The sequence below is a fragment of the Xiphophorus couchianus genome, chromosome 20 (assembly GCF_001444195.1).
Source record: "Xiphophorus couchianus chromosome 20, X_couchianus-1.0, whole genome shotgun sequence".
NCBI lineage: Eukaryota > Metazoa > Chordata > Actinopteri > Cyprinodontiformes > Poeciliidae > Xiphophorus > Xiphophorus couchianus.
Window position 1 is genome coordinate 15,115,482 of NC_040247.1, and position 25,223 is coordinate 15,140,704.

General features: G+C 35.5%; 1 protein-coding gene across 4 annotated transcripts; it reads left to right on the forward strand.

Moving 5' to 3' along the window:
* The first annotated feature begins 1,505 nt into the window (after positions 1-1,505).
* On the forward strand, positions 1,506-24,730 carry LOC114135026 (sodium- and chloride-dependent GABA transporter 2-like). Of its 4 annotated transcripts, none has more exons than XM_028001931.1 (15): positions 1,508-1,640; positions 15,007-15,188; positions 15,598-15,732; positions 16,131-16,271; positions 17,043-17,130; positions 17,211-17,343; positions 17,837-17,971; positions 18,744-18,847; positions 19,073-19,197; positions 19,310-19,422; positions 19,676-19,813; positions 19,888-19,990; positions 20,069-20,169; positions 20,962-21,132; positions 21,214-24,730. In XM_028001931.1, the coding sequence occupies exons 1-15, from the start codon at positions 1,573-1,575 to the stop codon at positions 21,316-21,318; spliced, it is 1,842 nt and encodes a 613-aa protein (XP_027857732.1). In that variant the 5' UTR covers positions 1,508-1,572; the 3' UTR covers positions 21,319-24,730. The 4 variants fall into 4 exon arrangements, with proteins under 4 accessions (XP_027857734.1, XP_027857732.1, XP_027857733.1 ...); XM_028001932.1 differs by lacking the exon at positions 1,508-1,640 and adding an exon at positions 5,999-6,210; XM_028001934.1 differs by lacking the exon at positions 1,508-1,640 and having other exon boundaries at positions 16,131-16,150; positions 16,228-16,271.
* Positions 24,731-25,223: the final 493 nt, after the last annotated feature.

Sequence of the window (25,223 nt, forward strand, 5' to 3'; positions counted from 1 at the left end):
ATACAGGTGCGCTAAATATAGAACACAATGGACAGAATAAGTTTTTTTTGTTTTTTTTTCCAAAACAGATTAAACATTGCTTTTTTACATCATGGCATTATACAGTATATTTAAAAATATATATTTAACATATTTAATTACAATGACAAGTAACTATTCTAAATATTGACATTAAATAATAAAAGTTATATCTACAGGTAGAAATATTTGCTCTAACTTCTGAACTCTTAAAGTAAAGGAGCATTTTTGTCACTGAGCATCTCATTAAGGCCTTTTAAACGGCTAATTCTTCTATTTACCACAAGAGGTCAGTATTTAACATAACTTTCGACATTTGCTGCATTTCTCTGATCAGAATCAACATTTCTCAGCGCTGCTTTTCATACTTACAGTTTCTCATTCCTTCCAACAAATTGCAAATCCTTGGGCATTCATCAATTGCTTCCATACAATTCTCCACTGGTTTATAACATTATCAATATATCATTTGCTGTCATGTCAGTCACAATGAATTGTATTTATGAATGCCATAGTAGTAATTCCCTATAATTGATTGATTGGTTGGTTGGTTGATTGATGTTTGGACTCACTGTCCTGAAGAAAAGTGACAGACTCTTGTAGCCTCCAACATGTCTACTGACAGGATAGCAATTAACTTAAAATTTGTGAAAATTTTATAGCTGTCTTACAAAAATGTTTCTTTTCTTGTAATTTTTACAAGGGATTGTTAGTGGGGGAAGCACACATTTGTTGGCCGCACAATTAATAGCTGAATAACTCCTCACTTCCTCCAGAGTTAATTCACTCCCCTTGCCTGGCTTGTCGCTTTAGGTGGGACGACATCGCTTGAGGTTTTCTTCTCTCTGTAAGATGTCCAAAACTTGGACAATTGATTTCATAATCTAACCCTGCTTTAAACTTCACCACAACTCTCTCCCCATTGTGTTACTCTGTCTTCATTATATCATTTATTTGACCAATACTCTCCAAGAAATCATCATTGTAATTACACAGGTGGACTCGATGTCTTCAAAAGACAATTGTTGCACCAGATTTTATTGAGGGGAATGAGAGTAAAGGGGACTAAATATGTAAGTATGTATGTGTACCACAGTTTCAGACATGCTTTTTGTTTTTAAAACCATGTATCATTTTCCTTCTATTTAACACTTATGCATTACTTTGTATTGGTCCATTACATTAAATACCAGTAAAATAGATTAGAGTTTGCTGTAACGTGACAAAATGTGATAAAGTTCAAAGGGTATGTTTACAAGCGTACGTTACCTGTTGTATTGTACTTTAGCATCTCAACATAAAACCCATCACAAAATTTATTGACTAAAAATACCTAGAGAAAAATGTCTTGTCCTGTTAAATCTGCTCACAGCCGCATTTCCGTGTATTTATGTAACTTTGTGCGGCATAGCTTTGAAAGACACTGCCAAAGATAATTCATTTACAACCCTGTAATGATTTGTACAACTTGTTTTCCTGTGATCATTGCAAGCCCTTCAGTCAGAGATTCACCAACAGATTTCAGAGCAGTGGCCCAAGAAAACCTGCTTTGAGATGGAAAATGCTGAAACAAAGACAAACAAACTCCCAGGACATTATCAGGCTTCAGAGGGCGGCAATGAGTGAGTTCACTGACCATTTAAATCTCATATTTACTGTTAAAGAAATATCTCTCTGTGACTTTTATGAGTTATACAGTGTTGTCAAGATTTTTCTAACAATGCATGTCCTAACATGCATTTCATACCTGAAGTCATAGATAAGAGAAGCACATGAAAATAGCAGATCATTCATACTTTTTCATTTAGCACATTTTGCCTGTATAGACGGCTCCATGTCAGCAAAACATGCTGACATCTTCATGTTGTTGTTTATATGTAAACATCTAGACAACAAAAGTCATCTTCATTATTCTCAGTATCATTTATGATCCAAACTTTCAATTCGATTTAAGTTACTGATGTAGCAGAAATTCACAAGTCCCATCTCTCTACAAGAGAAAGAACTACAATAGACATACAGAAAAATATAACCATGTTTTCTTCTTTCTTTTATTGCCATTTTTGCTATCCAAGAAACGTAGATCACATCATTACATCATTGTACCTAAATCTGTGGCCTCAGCTGACAGCCTGTGGCGATAATGAGGATAATAATAGGAGGTTTTGTTTTTATTTATTTTGGCTTTATGTTTAATAATTCAGTTTTATGTTCATCTTTTCAAGAACATTATTGCAGAAGTACCAGTTTCGGTCTACATTTATTATATTAAACCTCAGTCTGACCTTCAGGGATTTCTTTGAGGGCAATTGTTCTTCCTTGCATGCCTCTCTTTAAAGTTAAACCTCTTTGGTTTGTTTCTGATGCTGCAGACATCAACTTTCATATCAGTGGTAGTAAACGCCTGCTGCAGGTCCCAAACTGATATTTCAGGGTTTTCAGAGGCTTACTTAAGCATTTTGCAGTCCCTCTTTTTGGGTAAACCTGTCACACCTTGGCATGCTGGTAGTTATTTTCAATGTCCTAGACCTTATTCCAGACAGTGGGCTATCTTATTTTAGATTTATTTTAGAAACAGAATAAACACAAGTTATTTCAGAGTGCCTGTCTCCACTAGAATTGAAAAATAGTAAGGTGAAAAATTGTGATTTTGATGCTAATAAGGCCTCCTCTCTCTAAATACTGCACAATTTTATTACCCAAATTCTTTGTTCACATTCAGGTTTTGTTGTGCATTATATTAAATCTGACTAGAACCTTAACAGGAAGCTCTAATAGGTACAGCTCTATATCTCCATTGGTCTTTCACCTACTTACTGTCTGCTTCCATATATTTTGAAGGTGAAAGGTGTTTCATTTAAAAACAGCTTTGTGCAGTTGCCCTATGATTCTCCTTCAGTCTATTTAGTTGATGAAAGGTTGTGAATCACCTTTATGCCCTTCAGCCCCAAGCCTGTAAATATTATCAGCCATCTGTACTCTTTCCTACCTTTTTCAGAGTAACACAGTGGGGAGGGCTGAGCTCAAAGCTGAGGGTAAAGTTACACTTTGATTACATGTTAGAGGCTTTCTGCTAAGGCTCTAAAGTACAACTTATACTACAATCAACCTTCAACACACTTAACCTCTTTTTTGTTTGAAAATAATTTTGATAATTTCGGCAGCAAAATATTTTGTTGTACTGCCACTAATATGTTTTCTGTATGGTCTTTTGTTTCATTACATAATAAAGTTGTTGTTTGTTTACTTTTGGTCTTTATTTAGAAATAACTTATTTTGAATTGCTGATTTTGAATTTGGGATGCGCAGTAATGGTTAGTAAATCCCAGAAACATGCATATTAGGTTACTTAGCCATGCTAAACCACCTTTGTTTGAGTATGTGTTTGCCTTTGCTCTACAGGACTTAGATCAAGATTAAGTTTCTTGAAACAATACTCTGCCTTGCATTTTTGGGTTGTGTCCTGAACCCATTTAGCAGCACCTTCAGTCAAACCATTTCCAGGATTCAAGTTCAAACTGTCTATACAGGTCTGCGGCTCTATACCCGCTTTTTTTAAATTCAAAATTGTGCTTCCACTTCTTTCAGTTTGAGGCTAAGTCTCTGTACTTCAAAATTGTTTGTTGCGGTGACAACAAAGTTGTAACAAAGGTTAAAAATTTTTATTACTTTAAATTCCTGGGCACCATAAAAGAAAAAAAAATAAAACGAAACAGCTTACGTATATCTGCATGAATGAATTTTAATATTGGTGTTTTATGACTATGTTTCCATTTACAACTGTGGGACTTCAACTTGCAACAGGTCAAAGAGATCTTCCTCAGAAATGTTTAAGTCTAGTTTAACAATGCAGCAGTGTGAAAGTCTTTAACTATTGAGACTTGGCAAACTTTTTTCAGGTTAAAATCTTGCCAGGATACTTTCCAGTTCACAGATACTGATGTCTGAGATGCAGTGTTATGCATTTGGTGAACAGTAAACCATTAAACCTGTAAAAATGGAACACTGGTATTTTCTTGAAATTAAACCCAAATGAACATCACATTTCATTTTTGTGACATTACAAGATGGATGTAGTGTAACGTTAAGTGGTACAAAGAGGTCTCATGATGCTATCTTGCTTTATTTAATCTGCCAACTCAAGGATGGCTTAATGAATGTTATATTGCTGATAACAGCTGATAACAAAGGGTTTTATAAATTAATAAATCAATTTTCTATGGTTGACTTGAATGCTTCTACTGAGTCGTTCATATCTATTTTGTAAACACAAAAAGAAAATAAACATTTGGGTTCAAGCATACAGCACATTAAATTAAAACCAAGTAAAAGTACGTAAAATACTCTCCATATTCCCAAACAAACCAGTAGAGGGAGCCAACTCACCTCTCCATTTAATATTTAATACCACCAATGAAAGTTTAAGCTCATTGTTTATTAAAAGCAGGCCAATTTTGTGTATATTTTTCCAATATTTTCAATTTATATATAATATATATTATGCATTTGTATAAACAAAATTACATATAAGTCTTAGTCTTTTAACATTTTTGGCACAGCCAAGCTTTTTTAAGTAAAAATTGTATATTCTTCATGCCCGGCTCGGCTGGCCGCAACAAAAAATAGGGAGGACACGGCAACCAGACAAAGTTTTAGCCTTTTAGATGCATTTTATTTTAAAAGAACCTAATTGTCTAGGGCAGGGGTGTCAAACTCGTTCAGCAACAGTCCTCAAGGGCCGGTGTCCTGCAGTTTTAGTTGTGCCACAGGTACAAAACACTGGAATGAAATGGCTTAATTACCTCCTCCTTGTGTAGATCAGTTCTCCAGAGCCTTGATAATGATCTAATTATTCTATTCGGGTGTGGTGCAACAGAGGCACATCTAAACGTTGCAGGACAGCGGCGCTTGAGGACTGGAGTTTGACACCTGTGGTCTAGGGGATCCACAGACGGCAGCCCAAGATGTAATAGACCCGCGCTCCTTCAGCCTGGACCCTCCCCAACAGGGAGTCCAGTTCTCGGCGAGGCCTGGATCACCGGGTCGTCTGCGTCTGGTACTTGCGTCGGCCAGCCACACCCATGAATGGAACGGCGCTCCTTCCAGGTGGCCACGTAATTAGAGTCACCTCCCACAATCGAGGACCTAATTGATAAACAGTTTACTGTTATTGATAACAGTTTATTGCACACACACAGGGCCGTCACAATGCTGTATAAGAAAAATAAAAACATTTACACTACCATATATCTAAACTATTGATTAAATAATAGGAAAGATTTTTAATTGCAATTTATATACATTTATTTTATCTACCTAACTAGAAATAACCACAGTTGTAATTTACTGCAGATGCGTTCGTGTTGCGGTTCCAGTTTGTAAAGCAATTTTTTAATCTAAATTCTGGAGCAGGTAATTCACAAAATATTTTTCTTACTCTCAGCAAACACCAGGTGGCGCCAACTCCCCCCCTTTTTTCTTTTTTTCTTTTTTTACATCTACAAACAATAAAAAGAAAGTTGGCTCACAAGGCAACTGACAGATCACACACCACACCTCATCCATAAATTTAAATTAAAATTTCAGAGTGGCAATCATAAAATCGCAACCCCACAGAAATGCTTTCAGCAGTTTTGTCAGGAGGAATTTTTGTGAGAAGCTTGTAGAAAGGTACACAAAACATTTATTGCAAGTCATACAGCAAAACTACTAAATTTTAAGGAAATAGTAGTAGATATTCCTATGAAACAAGCTATTAAAACTTCTAAAAAAAATTGTCTTATTTTAGTACAGGAAATCGAAAGTATTTTGTTAACACTGGAAAACGTTTTGTGAACATACAGAGAGTCTACATAAAAGCAAGTAAGCAGCAGTGAATGCCTCACTAGTGAATCTCCTTCGTTACCGAGACCATGTGGCCAGGGCTGCTGGAACAGTCCCCGCCTTAAGTTGCTCATTCAGAAACAGTCCCACCCCCTGCTTCCTCTGTCCTTCTTACTCTGTGGCTCGGACTCATTGTCACACCACTCATCTCTCTCAAACCTCCTCATGGACTCGCTCATGGTCAGTTCTGGGCATAAAGTGTGTCCTAGTGAGGCTGGGGGTTCTGCACTTGTATTTTTCTCTGAAGGCACCAAATGAAGTCTCTTGGAATGGATGCATGACTCAAAAGTAAAGTGGCATCTTTTTAAGGTACTCCTCATTTTTCTCTATTGCCTCGGCATGGTTTTTCATAATGTGTTTAGTTTAGAACTTTTCCAAGTGAAGTCTTCTGTTATTTCAGTGCCGTAAAGCCAAAGACATAGCTGGTACCCTGGCAATTCAGCGGTACAGTGAGGCTTGGAGCTTGTAATATGTAGGCCAAAGGTTACTTGTTATGCTGCAGTGAGGCAGTTACTTCTCTTGTTTAGTACAACACTCTACACTGGCAGCAAAAAGCAAACAAAATCATTTATTCTTCTTAAACAAATATTTGAACAGTCTTCACATCAAGCTCTAAAAAAGATCTCCTCTAAGTTTCTAATTGTCATTGGAAAATACGTTTTACATTACCAATTGTGCTCTTTTGTTTTCTAATGTGTAAATATATTTTATTGCAGCTCAGACACATGTATTGCACTTAACTACTTTTATACTTGTCTGAATCTCTTGCATAAAAAGACTAAACTGAATGTTTAGTGGAAAGTTTCCACAGACTTCCTTGAAATCATGAGCTCATAATTTCAAGAAAGGAATGGCCCTGTGTTTCTAAAAGCAATAGTGGTAAATGATGCCTTATATTCCAAAGATACAAGTACGACCTGTCAAGGCTCAGATTGAACACATTGCTGAGGCAGTTGACCTGCTCTGCTAATGGATTTCTGATTATTCTGTTAATACAGGTAGCTTACACTGTAAACATGTAATGAACCTTTTCTCGCAATAGGTCTGAAATACATATCTTACATAATATGCACTTTGCTGAATAGCTTGTACAAAGTTGTCTGGTCATTTGTAAAGTTGATACCAGAAGTTTACATAGACCAAATAAAAACCCACATACCTTTTTGACACTGAAGTTACGTCAGACCAAACTTCTCTTTTTGTTTTTGATCACAAAAAATTACACAACCAATCTTACTTCTGTCAGGAAGTAGCATTAGTTTATAATAATATTTATAAACTAATAAATATTACGATTAGTTTATTATGATAAACTAATAATAAAAAATATTCTGCAGTTTATTATTAAATTAATAATTGTCATTATAAACTACTACTAATACCATTGATATACATTCTCTAAATTGAATTAATCAACTTGCACAATAGTCATGTGATACAGTAAAAAAACAGTATCATATGACTATGTGATTGTGCATAGTCATATACTGTATCAGTATCATTATTAGCCTACTAATAATACTTTTATTAGTAGGGTAATCAATGTTTGCCATATTAAAATAAATAGATATTTCATAATCATCTGAATAAAACAAAGAAAAAAATAGAATCTCTGGGATTTTCAAAAATTGCATAGCAGGAGTAACAGATTATAGGAGCCAAGTGGAAATATTTTCTCTAACAAGAAATATGACCGAAGAAGCTTGGAGATAAGACTGAATTTATATTTTTGGTTTGATGAGCCTCATTTTTCATATTCATCGGCTGCTGGTTAGGGAAGTTCTCATGTAGAGTGGTGATACTGATACCACTAGAAAGAAAAGTTGTGCCTTATTTCAAAGAGGCTGCTTCTGTAGCCAAGATAGTGTCGCACTAGGGTTGCTTGTTTTTAGAATATGTTGTCATGTTTGCCCAAAGGCTGACAAAATGTACAAGTTACTTTTTTTTCTTTCCCCTCTTCCTTTCTTCATGTTTTTGAATAGCAAATGTAATAATTTTTCTGCGGTCAGATTGCATGTGTTTGCTCAGCAAAAGCTGTACCGCACTGCATGTGAATATACAGAAGTGCTCTTTTAAGTCAAAGGACCAAATACTGTTTTAAACTTGACTTGCAACACAATTTTGCAATGATAACTTTTTTTATTTTTTTTATTTGATGATGGGATGTAGCTGCACCCTGGTTATCTTGCTTTTATTTCACATTCAGCTTGTTGTGATTCTGTAGGTAACAATAAAACCAGTCCCAAGCCCTCCAGCCATGGTTCAAACAATTACATGGCAAGTATAAACATGAAGGGAATTTTCAACATCATAGCGCTGAGGAAGGAGACAGGTTCTGTGTCCTAGTATTTCGGTCTGAAATGTGCAAATCGACCACAGAACAAAAGACAAAGACCTTGTGAAGATGCTGGTTGGAGCTGGTAAGACGGTGTCATTATCCACAGTGAAACCTGCCCTGTTTCACAGTGAAACAGGGCAGGTTTCTACTCACGAGTAGCCTTTCGTGAGTAGCCTCATGAAAGGCTACTCAGAGAGGAGGAGGCCATTACCCCAAAAGAAACATAAAAAATGTCAGATTGCAATTTGCAAATGCACACAGGGACAAAAACCTTCTTTTTTGGAGACATGTGCTGTGGTCTAAAGGAACTAAAGTGGAACTGTTTGGGCTTATGACCAATTTGGATGACGATTATAAGCCTTGGAGCACCATCCCAAGCATAATTGTTTGGGGCTGTTTTGTTGCAGGAGGAACTGGTGCATATCGTAAAGTAAATGGCATCATGAGGAATATTGAAATATCTAACGGCAGGACGTTAAGCTCAGGCACAAATGGGTCTTCCGGATGGACAGTATCCATACGCACACAGTCTGAATATAAAATACCTTAAAGACAACAAAGTCAGTGTTTTCACATCACAAAGCCCTGATCTCAGTTGTAAGAAGAAGTTGTAAGCAGATCAAAAAAGGTGTGTGCAAATGAGGCAGCCTACAAACCTGACTGAGTCATAGCAGTTCTGTTCGAGCGGATGGGCCAGAACTCCAGGAAACAATTGCAAGATGCTTGTGGAAGGAAACCCAAAATGTCTGACAGAAGTCAGACATTTTATGTGTAAACTTCTGATTTTAAAGATATTAATAAATAAATATCCAAGAGATTCTCTCAGTACTGTAGCATCAAGCAAAAATAAAAAGAATTTTGGTGATTCTAATGAACAGGAGAAGTTTGGTTTGATTTAACTTCAGGCAGTGAGGAAAAAATATGTTTCTTTTCATTCAGTATATGTAAACGTCTGATTTTAACCATACATCTGTTTTCTGCACTATAGCTTATTTACTCTCTTTTTAAAGCCTTCCCAGCATCTCAGAAACCCAACACCACCTTGTTTACTCTATCTGATCCCCTTTTTACACAAGCCCTAAAGCTGTAGAGGAAAATATTTTAAAGGAATTTATCCACTTGCTGCCAAGAGAGTGTTGATCCAGGACCTGCAATGTACTCAAAAGCAACTTTCTTTCTGCCCCATCAAACCTGCGGCTGCACTAAAAAAGAAGCTGGAATAAGCAAAAATATAAAATAAAGCACCGCTCAATCAAAGTTGTTTTCTAACCAAGCCACAGTGTTATAGTCATATGACACATAAAAATAGAGAGCTCTAAATGAGTTTGGCAACCGATATCAACCGATATCAGGTTTCTTTTAGGTTTGTGTTAACTCTCTTTACATAGTTATATCTCTCTTTCTATAAATATTATATATTTAGACTGTCTCGGTGTCAGTTTTCAAGGATGAACTGATTGAATGTTAATGTTCAAATCAAAGGATGGCATAACCTCTGAAATGCAATAGGCAAGGCAACTGTATTTATATAGCACCTTTCAGCCAAAGACAATTCAAAGTGCTTGTACAAGAAAGTTAAAAACAACATACAAGAAGATAGTGAAAAACATTTTTTCAAGCAGATTAAAAATAGACAAAGTAAACATTAAAATTTTAAATATAGTGAATGAATAGAATTTAAAAAAATTAAGAATAGACAACTTCAAGTAAGAAGGTTTTTAACCTTGTTTTAAATAAACTCAAGGTAGGGGCAGTCTTACAATGAGCAGGAAGCTTATTCCAGAGTGCTGGAACATAAAAACTAAAAGCTGCTTCACCATGTTTAGTTCTGTAGTCAGTAGGTTTGATTCTGATGATCTTAAAGGTCTGAGTGGTGTATATGGTCGAAGAAGATCAGAAATGTAGACTGGGTTTCTCTTATGAAGTGCTTTGTAAACTATTAAGCAGATTTTAAATTCTATTCTTTGAGCAACAGGCAGCCAGTGAAGGGATCTTAGAACTGGACTGATATGCTGATCTCTTTTTGTTTTAGTTAGGACTCTTGCATTCTGGAGAAGCTGGAACTGTCTTATTGCTTTTTTTGATAATCCAGTAATAATGCCATTGCAGTAATCGAGTCTACTAAAAACACAGGCATGAACAAATTTTTCAGAATCTTGTGGGGACATAAGTCGTCTAATTTTAGCAATATGTTTTAGATGGTGGTATGATGTGTTTATGATGGATTTGATGTGGTTATTAAAGTTCAGCTCAGGATCCATGATCACCCCAGATTCTTGGCTTTGTCAGAGCATTTTAATCCAATGGACTGAAGGTGGGTGACAATAGTCATACTCAATGTTACAAGTCACAGTAGACAACAAGCACAGGGAAGCTTTTAAGCTTCAGGGTCTCCAAGGCCAACACAACAAACAAAACATCCCCCTTTTAATTATAAAATAAAAACACTTTCTAGAAGAGAACTGAAAAGAAAGTACAATACCTGAACTCCCTGACTAACCAAAAAAAAAAAAACAGGAGAAAACAGTTAAACAAAATGGCAGAGAACCCCTATCAGCTTCCACTGTGAATGGAAACAAAACTTTAGTTTCACAAAAATGCTCACAGCAAAACCATCCAAAGTTTCCACAAACAATCAGACAAGATCACATCAGATCAAGGCCCAGAGAAAAAAAAGAAGGGATCTGACCTCTCTGGTTGTAGCTCTTTATGGGGTGGCTGACGAGCTCCAACACATTGCACCTGTGGCAGCCAGGTAAAGCTGAAACACAAAGAAAGAGCTCGCTCATGAAGAGAGCCCCTAGAGGTCAGTGACCGTACCACTCAAAACAAAACAGAGGGAATGTCCCAACAATATTTGAAACTCAGTCAAGAACTAAAATGGTGATAAACACTTGCATTACTTTGCAAATGTTTCAAATTCTAACGTGGAGTTAAAATTTTTAACTCCACGTCCTCCTCCACATGTCCATTGTATGTGTTTTAGTAGAATATTAAATTTTTTTTCAATAATTGCTCACTTTTTTGTCACTTTCCAATAAGGGTCAACTTACTAAAATGCATGGCTATTAGTTGCTGTGTTAACAAGTACAACTGCACATTAAGGGGCTTTTATAAGAGGGGCTGGGGAGGCATTCATGTACAAACACTTAATCTTAAAAATATGAACAGTTCAAGACTTCACCAGAACAACAACATAACAAATAGAAAGTAAAGGTAACTTTGAGCGTTCAAATTCTCCCATCTGAGCTGTGGATCTCTGCAGCTCCTCCAAACTTACAATGAATTGCTTCTTTTAATAATGTTAATCTGCAGTCTATTAGTTGAGATAGGTAGCCATGTTCATCTGGTTCACATGTGTCCTATGATATTTCTAGTTTCATATAATTGAGTGAACAGTGCATAGAAATGTAGCAAATTAAAATTATTTTTCACTAGTTGGTTCCACAGTTGATTTTTTACCATGTGAAAAACCATTTTAGTCGTATTGTAGTTTAATGTTGGTTTTGCTAAGACTTTAGCATAAGCAATAAACTATCATAAAATTTCTTGCCTCAAGGATGACTATGTGCCCAGTGTTCATGATGTAGTAAGACTGCCTGAAATTAAGCAAAATGTCCTCCTATAGATGGGATTTTAAATGAGCTTTGGTTTATTATGTAGGATGTTAGATAGTGTTAAGGAAGAATAATTTATAAATTAACTTTGGAAAAAAGTTTGGCTCTCTCTCTTCCTCAAACTCCCAGGTCCTCTCAGCGGGCGACGTGCGGCCACAAGGAAACAACAATGCGTGTTGACGTCACAGAATTACAGAGTTTAATCCCATACAAAGCAACGTATGAATCAACAACAAAACTGCAGAGGAACAGAGATATACATTCATTACCTTGAGACAAGAAAAATAGAGAAAGAAAAAACAAAGAAAAGGCAAAGACGCATCTTTGGAGAGAGCTGATGCAAAAAAGCAAAATAGTGGCAGCTGTCTGAATTATTACTCCTGTGCACGAACTCTTATACTGAAGGTGTGTCTTTCCTTTTTAATATATTCAATTAAGGCGTACCTCTGGTTGACCAACTGGAAGCTACCTTGAACACTCAGAGAAACTTAGAACTCCCCCTAATTTACGCCAAAGATCAAAGGCCATTTGCTCCCTGTTTCAACAAAAGAGCCAACAGCTGCATCCTGGCCTCCTGGGTTCTACGGTCATTTGGGCAAAGAAAAACATAAGATAAGATTTCACAGATACCTGTGGAATCCGGAGTCTCTCCCGTTATCTCTCCTTACATAAATTCTCAGGAGAAACTTAAATCCAGTAATTTTGGTTCAAGGAAAGGTTATCTTCACAAAAACCCAGTTTAGCATAAATCCTGAGCAATTTTCTAATACTAAACAAAACATTTTCATTTAAACAATTTCCATTTGATTCTGATATTGTCACAGATAGTACAATTTTCAAATACATTCATCATTTACTAGATTAGTAGTTCTACAATTAGATAATACACTCTTCATTAAAAACATGTTATTAATGCTTAGAAAAATGTCTTAGAAATTAAATGTTAGTGGTTTCAACATTCTATGTTGTATTCAGTTTTACACCATCCCAGATGTTGGTTCTGGAAGACTTTTGATCTTCTGTGACCCAAACAGACTTCTCTCCTCCAGGCTCAAATGATAGTGCCTTGGGGGAGATGCTAATTTTACGGCCTCCTGTGCTCTGACAACACAGCAGGAGCCCCCATTGAGAGATCCCCTTTTGATCTGCATTTGGTTACTGTCGTTTGAATACTTGCCCATCAATAGTTTAGTTTTAAATCCTTAACACAAACCTGTTCAAATTTAAGAAATTTCTTCAAAATAAGAATGTTCAATATACCTTTTACACATGCCGTAAGATTAACTGTATTAAGCACTAAAAATAATCATTCTTCCTCAACAATAGTCAGGAGGTAAAAGTTGATGCTTAGCAAAATGAAACCTTCATTTCCTGTTGTTCATGTGAAGCATATAGCTATGGGGCAAAAAAAAAAAAAAACTAAAAAATTAAAAATAATTTAAATTTAACAGCATGGATTATTTGAACTGGTTATATGCTTTATAAATATATAAAAGTCTTTATCTGCATGGTTGCTTGTGTTATTGAGTACCTAGCAAGTGTGGGGCAGCTTCATGAACTGTTTCGCTGACATAATTCAGATAAATATCAATACACTAGACCCATAGCAGCTGTGAAAAGACTCTTCCTGTGTTGAGCGGTTCTGTTCTCACACTGCGTTGTTTAACTGGACAACAATGTTGCCTTTTGTAGGGCATGAACTGAACAGATGTTAAGTATGGCAGCGACATGCTGTGTGTCTGTATAATAGACTTTTGAAGCAAAAAACAATAGAGAGGAATTCCTCTCATAAACAAAAACACAAAGTTCTAAAGAACTGGCAGTCGAACCTTTATTTCAGCACACAACTTGTAGGAAATGAACTCCTCAAAGTGAAAGCCACATTTGCAAATTTGTTCAAATGTCAGACCAAGAAAACAAGACAATGATGCCTCAAGAGTTTGTGACTGTTTATACAATAAACTAAAGAAAGTATTCTGGGCAATCTCAATCAAGAAAGATATTTTCCCATTTTATTTGAAATTCCAAAAACCAAAGATCCAAATGATATTTCTTTCTTCTATTTGAAAAATATCCAGTATAAAAAACTGCATGTATTATTTTGTTCTTTCTGTCCACCGAGTTTATAGATAACTGAGTTTGGAAGTTATGCATGATTCTATTACAATAAATAATTTTAATCCACACAGTAAACCATTAAGGCTGCATGGGGGCAGAGTTGGACTAAGAAGGTCCTAAGTTCAAATCCTGGCCAGTAGTCTTGCATGAAGTTTGCATATTCTCTTTGTGCATGCATGGACTCTCATGCTTCCTCCCATAATCACAAAACATCACTGTTAGGATAATTGGTCATGACAATAAAATGATTAAAACTTGCATTAATAGTAGGTGAGCCATGCCTATCATGCCGGTAGAGACCATGTCTCTGTTTTAATATCACTGAGAATAACATTAAATCTGCATCTTTTTTTGTTTAAATCAGCATTGTTTCTATTTACATTGCAAAAATAGTCAATTTATTTTTCTTTAAAATAAATGGACTATTTACTTTCTTATATTAACATTGTAGTTTCTTATACAGAACTGTCCAGGCCTTGGCGTTGCCAACATAAATCCATCAGTGATCTTCCCACCTCTTCAGATCCCTAAATGATCAATAAAGGACTTCAGGAATGTTGTTTTCAGCATCTCAGGATTTTAAGCTTTTAACATTGTTGGACAGCACATATTTTCCACTCTACTTGCAGCTCCCACTGTGAAACTAGAGCAGCCACACAAAAGCAACATTGATGAAAAGAATTACCCTCTGTTAACCTAATGCAGAAAGACTGCTCACACTGTGCATGTAGTAGAGAGCAACATGCTTTGCTGAATAGCTGTCATGTCTTAGACACTTTTCAACTTGTGACATGGTGTCCTCAAGTTGATCTGTAACATGACACATGTTGATCTGTAACATAACACAAGTTGATCTGTAACATAACACATGTTGATCTGTAACATACTGTAGCACATGATGTCCTGTGTTATGTTACAGATCAACTTGTGCTATGTGCATTTAGTTATTTTTTAAATACATAAAATATTTTTCTGGTTGGAAAAAAAAACATAAGTCTCCCAACTTAAAAGTTTGTTCTTCTCCCATCATAGCACAATGGATAACGCCCACAGTCCAGAGGTCAGGTTCAGACTGGACGAGGGCCCTGATCATCCCACAACCCAGAGGGGACAATGGTCAAGCAAAATTGAGTTTCTTCTGGCTGTGGCGGGGCAAATTATCGGGCTGGGAAATGTGTGGAGGTTTCCTTACCTGTGCTACAAAAATGGAGGAGGTAGGTTTCTTTAAAATTGACAGAAAGCCTTTTTTCCTTAGTAATGATAAGATTGCTTAGCAATTCAAAATGTGAAAGAGTAATTTACAAACAATTTTGGTTAAATATAGCCAACAATATTTAGAAACTACAATCAGAGGCAGAGCAACAGAGAAGCTACTGATCCAGTTAAATTAATCTTCACAAAGAAAAAATGTTACTTTGAAACAAATGTAAAAAAAAAATACTCGAAGTTTTTATAGCTAATTTTCTTTGCTCAAACTATAATTCTCATTTGGATAATCCTGAAATCAGAATTATAGCTTGAACAAAAATCATAAAACTACAAATTAGATTAGTTCCTTCTAAGCTGGTTCAAATATTTTTTTTCAGTTAAGAGGCATAAAGTGACCTGTTTAATATTTTTCAGGTGTGTTCTTCATCCCGTACGTACTTTTCCTCTTCTTCTGCGGCATTCCCTTGTTTTTGCTGGAGACATCCCTCGGCCAGTACACCAAGCAGGGATGCATCACCTGTTGGAGGAAAATTTGTCCACTCTTTGAGGGTAAAATGATCAATATAAAAATAAACTGAAGCACAATTAAATAGGAACATTATTGTAATTCTGAACACATCCAATCTTAAAAATGAGGTTTGCATGAATGACCATCTGTAATTCTTTATGTTTGTGACACCATTTTTACATTTCTAGAACAAAAAAGCAATAACAAAAAATATAAAAGTGGACCATGTTACAAATATGTTATGTCCATGTGTTTTGCTCTGCTGGTTGCTTCCTAATGATTTTGTTCAATAAAAATATTCTGATATAACACTTCAATATGAAAATAGTCTGCTTAGCTATAGAATATTAACATCTGTTCATGTCGTAAGGCTTCAACAACTTATTAGTTAATAAATCAGTTAACTGATTATACCACCTTGTTTTTCTTTCTCTTTCAGGGATGGGTTATGGCTGTCAGGTGGTTGTTTTATACTCCAGTATCTACTACATAGTGATACTAGCCTGGGCATTCCTGTATCTCTTCTCTTCCTTCAGCTCTGAACTTCCTTGGGCGACCTGCAGGAACAGCTGGAACACAGGTAGGCCCAGCACATCCCAACCAGGAGGATGAAACAGACAATAAAACAAGAAACTTCATTTTTGGGCGATTTTTGGATTTTTGATTTGCAGCTCATCTGCAGTGACAGTCAGAACTCTAATAAGTTTCTTCGCTTATAAGAGAAAACCAAATGTTAAAGAGAAAACTGAATGTCAACTGTGTGCTTCTCATATGCTGACCCGGTGCAGTTGCTGCAATGCATTTGATGTGCAAAATATTCCCATTCAACTCAGGGTTTTAAGCAGTTTGTTCAAAAACCTTTAAGTGGCACATTATTTTTTCTCTTTCAGATTTACACCAAGCTTTCAGAAAAACCTTTGCACAACGTTGTTAGACTTTTCTGCAAAGTACCTGCTTTTTCTTTAACATGATGATTTATTGTCTTGAAATACTGGTTCTGTTTCTGTTGACTAATCTTCCAACTGCTTTTTGCAAATAAGTAGGCAGAAAAAACACCATCAAAATGTTCTCTTTCCTGCTGCTGCAAACCAATTTGCAAAGTTTTGCATGTCCCTGCGTTAAAGACTATAAGCCTAAGCTGATAAATTATATAAACCAAAAAAAAAAGATAAGAGTCACAAACATCCTGGTGACGTAAGAATATGTCAAACCTTAATAAGAATGTACTGCAAAAATAAGTTACCAATGTTATGTTAATAATTATCAAAAAACAGCATTATGCTGTTTGTAGCTTTAACAAGGTTTCTACATTTGCTTGGATATATTTTTCAAAATTTCTGTATTTTTGCAGAAAATTGTGTGGAGTTTGATCAAAGACAGGATTATTTCAACCTAACGATAGCTGAGAATGCAACTTCACCAGTGAGAGAGTTTTGGGAGTGAGTATGAAAAAAAAAGGCACAATTTAATGATTGTTCATGAAGATATTGAAGAAATGACTGGTGTGGTTGATTTTCAGGAGACGAGTTTTAAATATCACAGGCAGCATCAATGAGTTGGGCAGTGTTAGATGGGAGTTGGCTCTCTGTCTGCTGTTGTCTTGGATCATCTGTTACTTCTGCGTGTGGAAAGGAGTGAAGTCTACTGGGAAGGTAGAATAGTTTGAATGTCACATATACACAGAAAACAACCTTTACAACTAATAACATGTATTTCCTGTCGTAGCAGTTTTTTTGATACCACACTCCTATCAACATATTTTGATAGCATATTCTCAATTGCTCATGCCGATTCTCCCTCAGAAGTGATAAGATCATAATTTAGTGTGTTGTAATACTTTTTTTGTCTTTGTGTACCAGCGGGGGCAGAGTCATGTGGATTGTGCTAAGCTAAATTAGGAACGTGCTCCTAACCCTTAATTTTAAGATTCTCTCTCATCTCGATGCGTTCCTCCTTTCTTATGGAAACAGCTCTTACTGTACTGCCTTTTGACAATATAGAAAACAAAACAAAAAAAAACATATTAAAGGATTTCAGAAGTGTAACTCTCAAATTGAATTTTAAATAATTTTTCATTTTTACACATGAAAACAACTACTGTAGACTGTTTCTCCACAAATAAATCTCCTCATGTTTGCCCCGCAGGTCGTTTACTTTACTGCTACTTTTCCTTATGTGATGCTCGCTGTGCTGCTCGTTCGTGGGCTCACATTGCCAGGAGCCATGGACGGGATCAAGTTCTACCTTTACCCAGATGCATCCCGCCTCGCCGACCCGCAGGTCAAAATCATTTATTCACGATTCAGTACCTGCATTGAAGAGTAATTTTTTAAAATTTAGATTTCAAATAAATTCTCATTCTCTTTGTGACTTACTCAAGGCTTTAGCTCCTAACGACAACAGCATGATGCAGAAATGACCAGAAGTGTTAACACTTTTTATACCATTTGTGTACAACCACAAACATTGATGTATTTTATTCAGATTTTGTGTGAGTCTGCATAAGAAAAAGGAAACCAGATTAGCAATAAACAGTTTTGTTTTTATTCTGACTGTTAGTGGTGTATTATTACAACCAAGAACATGAAAGTAAAGGGAATGCTCCTTGAAGTGAATATCAGAAGAGGTTTCCTCGGGTTTTCTCTCTACTTTGAATTGCAGTTTGCCGTTTCCAGAAGATTTTTGACTCCATTTTGTTTTTCAGTAAACATGTGATATTGCCAAGTTTCTTTTTGAGCCACAAATAAAAGTTGCATGTCAAACAAGCAGAATGGTGATGAAGTAAAAGGGAAATAATTAATAGTGTTAGCATTTTTTGTTTTTAAACAGTCTGTCATGCCTTTGTCTTTTAGTTTTGGTTTGCCACTTCAAGAATAATCTGGCTGTTGCTTTAAAAACTTTCTATCTCGGCATGCCACACAAGTAGAGAGCCTTTTAAAAATAAACACTCAATAATGATTGCATACTTGCTGAGGTAGTAATATGCAACACAGTGCTTATTGCAAATTTTGTGTAGCAGATTTTTAAAATATGACATCCGTTTGTCTTGTAGGTATGGATGGATGCCGGGACACAAATATTTTATTCCTATGCAATTTGCATTGGCTGTCTAGTTGCATTGGGCAGCTATAACAAGTACAACAATAACTGCTACAAGTAAGTTCAATAGTTTTAATACAAAATACACTATTTGTTTAATAAAAAAGAAAACGAAGGTCACAGTATTTGGTGCTTTAGGTGGTTATACAACTCATCGATAAACTTTCGGAGATTTTATGAGGAATATTTTATGTAAAAAAAATAAAATTATATATATACTGTACATATATATATATAAATAAAAGAAAATAACTTGAATGAAGACCTGTTTGGTTTCTGCAGGGATTGTGTATATTTGTGCCTTTTGAATAGTGGAACCAGTTTCGTTGCTGGTTTTGCCATTTTCTCTGCTCTTGGATTCATGGCCTATGAGCAGAACACTGACATATCAAAAGTGGCAGAATCAGGTGAGCTTGTAAAAAAACAACAACTTTATTTTAGATTTAAAATGCAAGTTCAAGTTCCATAGCAAAAATCGCCATGGATGCTGAGGAAATGGTCACCTTTGTGTTTCTGCAGGACCTGGTTTGGCATTTATTGCCTACCCTCGGGCAGTCGCCATGATGCCTTTTCCTCAACTTTGGGCCATATTCTTTTTTGTTATGATCATTCTTCTGGGACTGGACAGTGAGGTGGAGCACTGTTTCGCTTTGTGTGATCAAAATAAATCAGAAAATTATTTTTGAAATGATAATATTAAACAAGGTTGTTACTTTCTGATAAAGAAGTAAATTATTGAAAACTGTGAAAACTTTAGATTGTATTTTCAGTGATATAATTGTGATTTTTTTCATCAAAAAGAAAAACTATAAAAACTCCAGATTTTCCAGAGGTTGTAGCATGTTTGGTACTGCAGAAATTTTGACTCGGGCGTCTGTGATTCAGTTTGTAGGTCTGGAAGCTCTCACAACGTCAATATCTGACCTGTATCCTGCCTTCTTCCTTGTCGGCCATCGACGTAAACTTCTGCTCCTGTTCGTCTGCGTCTTCAGCTTTTTCATTGGTCTTGTTATGGTGACAGAAGTAAGATTAAATCTCATGTGGTAAAATTCACACTTCCAACAACATGACAGTAAAATATCGAATATCGCACACAGGGAGGACTGTACGTCTTCCAGGTGTTTGACTACTACGCCTGCAGTGGGATGACTTTGCTTCTGTTTGCCATTCTGCAGTCCGTGTGTGTTGGATGGGTGTATGGTGAGTCCATCTCCGGGAGAAAATTTACACAGATTCTTCACAGTGGATCTTAATTGTTTTATTCCCATGCTTTCACAGGTGCTGAACACTTTTACGACAACATTGAGGACATGATCGGATACCGGCCTTTTCCCTTCATTAAGTACTGTTTGAAATACGTCACTCCAGTGATTTGCCTGGTGGGTTCCAATTAAAATGAGAAAACTCAGCACAGCCTCCTACCTTTGCATTGTAAGACCTGTCAGTTTTAAATATTTTTAAGCAAACTTAGTCAGGAATCCAGCTGCAGATGTTTGATCTGAAATGTGCTGTTTGGTTTCTGTTTTCCATGTAGAGGTAAATACTTCAAGGTTACATGTTAATTAGGTTTGTCATTCATTGTCTGTAAAGATACACATTCTAAATATAACTTTAACTTTTTTACATCACAGTTTGCTATACATACAGTATATATATATATCAAAGTCTATGTTACATAGACTTTGACTTTACTGTCGTTCCACTGCACATTCACAACGTACATATTGAGTGAAATTTTATCTCAAGACATATAACATATAAACAAGTAAAGACAAAATAAATACATATAAATATATACAATAAAAAGACTGATGCAATGTTATCAGTCTTATGACATGGAAATGAAGCTGCCATGGAATCTGATTGTTTAGCATTTAGAGCTGCTGCACCTTTTGCCAGGTGGCAGCTAAATATTTTTTGTTAAATTAAATATTTACATTGCATTTAAAATTGCTGTGGAGGACTGTGTGAGTTTGGCTGTTTTATAAACGGTTTGAAAACTGTTGCTTAAACTTGCTTTTTTGACATTGACTAGTAAGAAAATGAATTTGATTATTTGAAATATTAAATAAAAGCAAATATACAGATTTGAGAAAAATATTGAAACCAAATTCATCAAATCAGTTGCCAAGACTTATCATTTATTATCTTTTTCTCATTAATATTTTCAGGGCACTTTTGTTTTTTCCTTGGTCAAGTACACCCCTCTGAAGTTCAACAACACAATAGAGTATCCGTGGTGGGGTTACGCTCTGGGCTTGTGGTTCACTCTCTCCTCAACACTCATGGTTCCCCTCTGGATGCTGTACAATCTGCTCATCACTCCTGGCACCCTGCGGGAGGTAAATTATGGTCATACCACCAAAGATTAAAAAAACAGTTTCAAACAAACTTCAATTAAAACTAATGTGCTTCTGTTGCAGAGATTCTCTATCTTGTGCACTCCAGCTGAAGACCTTCCTCTGACCAAATCAGAAAAGGCTCTCGAACTTCTCAGCCCGCCGCCATCTCAGAGCAACATGGATTGACGAGGTGAATCTGTCCTCACAGATTCCTACATACCATCATTAAGGCGTAGAGTTAGACTCCAAAACAGCTTTGCATTTTTATTCAAACAAGGCTGTTCATAGAAACTAAAATGCAGAAAAAACCTTATCAATTTTCAAACAATGTTTTTCTATCTTTCTTTTAATGTTAGGCTCTCATAAGACATCACTATAAGAACCAATGCACTTAAAATGTGTTACTTTACACTTTGTTGAGCATCTTGGAATTTAAAAGACTGTTTAAAATGTAGTTTGTTGTTAAAACAAAAATAAGCACAAAATGTTTTGTTCTTTGGAAAATAATTGCTAGAAAAAATTGACATTTTATAAATCCTGTTACATTAAATCAAACCATATTAACCCTCTTATTATGATCCTGTCAGCACAGACAAGCTGTTGCATGAGCTTGTTGTTGCAATCAAAACATACAGTAATACTGAATAGCTGACACATTTTTCTACCGGCATAAAATCAATAAATTTAGGTGGTGCTTTGGTTGCTAATTTTGAATAGTTTTTAATGTAACTGTACTTGAACTTGTATATTCCTTGAGATTATTTATTTTTTCCAGAAAACAACAACACAAGGCACGGCTGCAATTTATGCATATCCCTGGCAGATTTATACCAAAAGTATACTTTTGAAGGGGCAGAATTATGTATTTTCCAGGCACATAGAGGCATTTAATAGCACAATCAAGTAATTATGTTACCTTCACTTGTTAAAAATACTGTACATACATAAAACATGACTTAAAAGAAATTTGACTTTGCAATTTATTACCTTGAAATTGGGTCTCTGTCTCTTTAAGAAGCTCCTTCACTTTCCAACACTCTGCCTTCAGTACCTCATCAGAGCAGAACTCCTTTATTGTCTTTTCAACATTGTTTTTACCTGCGTTGAACAGAGAAACCTTATCAATTTCCAGACAATTCTGGGTGATCTGAGTGGGGGAGTCGTGTGGGAGGGGTTCTCTGTAAGGAAGAAGCTCGACTTGAAGACTGAAGCTCCAAGGAGGAACTTTGTGGAAGAGGCAGCGCTTGGTGAAAGTAAAAGTTTAGACACCACAAATGGCTGCCACAGTAGATTGAAGGATTTCTCAAACAAATACAAAAGAGTCAAAGCAACAATATCTGTTAAAGGCATTAGACTCTTTAATATCTTAAATAGGTATTAAAGAGGCAAAGCAACAATCCAGGCATGTTTTTGATGAGGAGATAACATAGCATGATTTAAACTTCAAAAAAGTCAATTTTGCACAATACTGCCCCCTTAATTCTAACAATATAGACCAGGCTTTAAGTAATTTTAAGATTTTTGTCAAGCAAAATTTTGTCTTGAATGATAGAGAACCCCTGGAGGAAACCAAAGAGGAGGGTGATGCCAGGGAAGAAGACTTGGAGTTCATCACCAGAGATAAATTGTCAAAATAACAATGGAAACATGTAAAAAAAAAAAAAAAAAAAACGCTGCATAGCAATTATTATAAGGGATAACTATCTTATTTCCTAACAGAAACAATGTCTTTGTTATTTAAATCTGCCAGGGGTATGAATAATTTTGGGTTTGAATTGCCATTCTGATTTTTAGGTCAAGGTAAAAACTCCCTGCTCAATTGTTGGGCAGTCTACAAACAAACTAGAATAAAATAAGATTTAAAATAACAGAAAAAAAGTTTGAAAAAAAATCTTCCCATCCAGGTGTCTAAGCTGTTTCCGTTTGACCATATGTTCCTTACCAATATTTAAAATTATATTTCTTTGGTTTCTTTTCATGGCAGTATAAAAGGGAGAAACATAAATGTGAAATTGTCTTTTGGTGATCCAATTTCTCACACCCAAATGGCCTGACTGATGCAGAAAGTCTGCACTTGTCAGGCTCCTTTGGTTACCAGCATTTACACAAAGAGTTGTGTGTCTAGTCAACCTTTTTCAACCACACTGTGCCAACACAGATTAACATCCTTGTTTATTTAACGCGATGTGGAATGTTGAATGCTAATAGGCAAAGATCTCTGCAGACTTACTCAACATGTCAGAGTTGATGTGCTTTACTTTCACTTTAACCTGCTGTTTGTTTCAAAACTCAGAGAACTCCTGAAGTGTAGAAAACATCTGTTGTAAAAATATAATAGTTTTCATTATGTTTTTTACATCCTGCACAAAGACAACACAACTAATGTTTAATTGCTGTAGCCTAGACTTTACTCAACGACTTTAAAAATAACAAATTTGTCGTCATCTGTACAAATGAATTATTCTAATCATTCTTATGCTTTTACAATCATTAACTACAAACTAGTTAAATATGCTGTAACTTAAAGTTGTGTTTGCAATCAACAAAATGTAGAAGGTGTGTCCATTTGCAAATACAATATATTTTTGATGTCTATTACTTGCCCCTTTTGTAGAACGTATTCTGTGTTGAGCAGCATGTTTAATCCACATATGGACTTGTAAGTGATTTTCAGTCTTTTTGCAACGAAGACAGCAAAGGACTAAACTGTTAATGCCTCGTAAATTGTCTCTGAGTCAAATTCTGTGTTTACAAACATAACTGACTGTGTCTTTTTTAATATTTCTAAGGCAATCAGAGATTTCTGATCAGAGACAAAAGAATCTATTTTTTTAAATAAATGTAATGTTGCAAAGTGGCCTTTAGGTTAGTCCTGCAGAAGTACAATAAGATGTAAAGTCAGTAACAGATTTTTAAAGAGGAATGTGGCATTGAAGTACATAAACATAACATTTTTTAGCATGTATAATCATGAACTACCTAGTATTTGTTACTGATGCTGCTTTTAAAGACGATGTAAAGAAAGACCAACTGTGATTTTGTCTCTCTGCCACTCTGATCGCAGAGTGGATGAGTTGTTAATGTCAGTTTTGAGTTGAATGTGATGATTGGTCAAATCTGTTGATTCTCACACTATAAATCACTGTTAGTATATGAAATATATGTATTTTTTGACATATTTTCCCCCCCATAATCTAACTTTTAGCTCTAGTCGTTGGAAATTCTTGTTTGGAGGTTATTGCTTATGTTATTTTTGTGTGATTTTATCATGTATCACTAAAATTTGTGTCAGTATTGTTGACTAATGGTTTTATGATACTGAGAAATGCATCAAGAGCAAGCATTGTGCAGATGCTGTTGTGTGTAATGTGTGTGATTGGTTTCATTGAAGCTGTTCAGGATGTCTTCCTACGACCTCTCTGTTCCTACAAACTAACTGGTAACAACAATTCAGAACCTCAGATTATGACAGAAATTGTGGCAGCATTAAAAATAGATAATGAATTATTCATGAACTGTTCAAACTAATCTGTTACCAGTTTTGTTGAGCAAAGTTTGATATTTAAAAATATTAATAAAGTCATAAATGACTGCTTAACACTAGTTCCAGGCTCTTTTGTTTGTAGTTCATCAGAGACTATTAAAGATATAGTTCATATTTTATAATTAGTATTCTGTGAGTTGTACATTGCAAGAAGTAAATTAGTCTTTGGAGTTCTTCCTTTTAAATCAATTAATTTTCTTTGGTAAGCGAGTTATCTGCTGCAGGTAAGATACTGAAAGCAGGGGAAAACTTAAGTAAGTAAAGCTTTATTTATATAGCACCTTTCCAGATGAAAATCACAAAAATTCTTCAACAAACAGAATAAAAAAAATACATAAGGCAAAATTAAACAAAAGCAGATTAATAAAACCACACTTTGAAAAATCGGAACTATTCCTTTAACTGATAGAAAGTGACCAAATTTCTTTAAAAAAAAAAAAAAACACCAGTATCACAGTTTTTCATTTTCAAGTTTCAAAGTGATTTCAAACTTTCAGTAACTCACTCTTCTAAGAAGAAAAGACAAACCTTCTGCTGGAACAGCAAA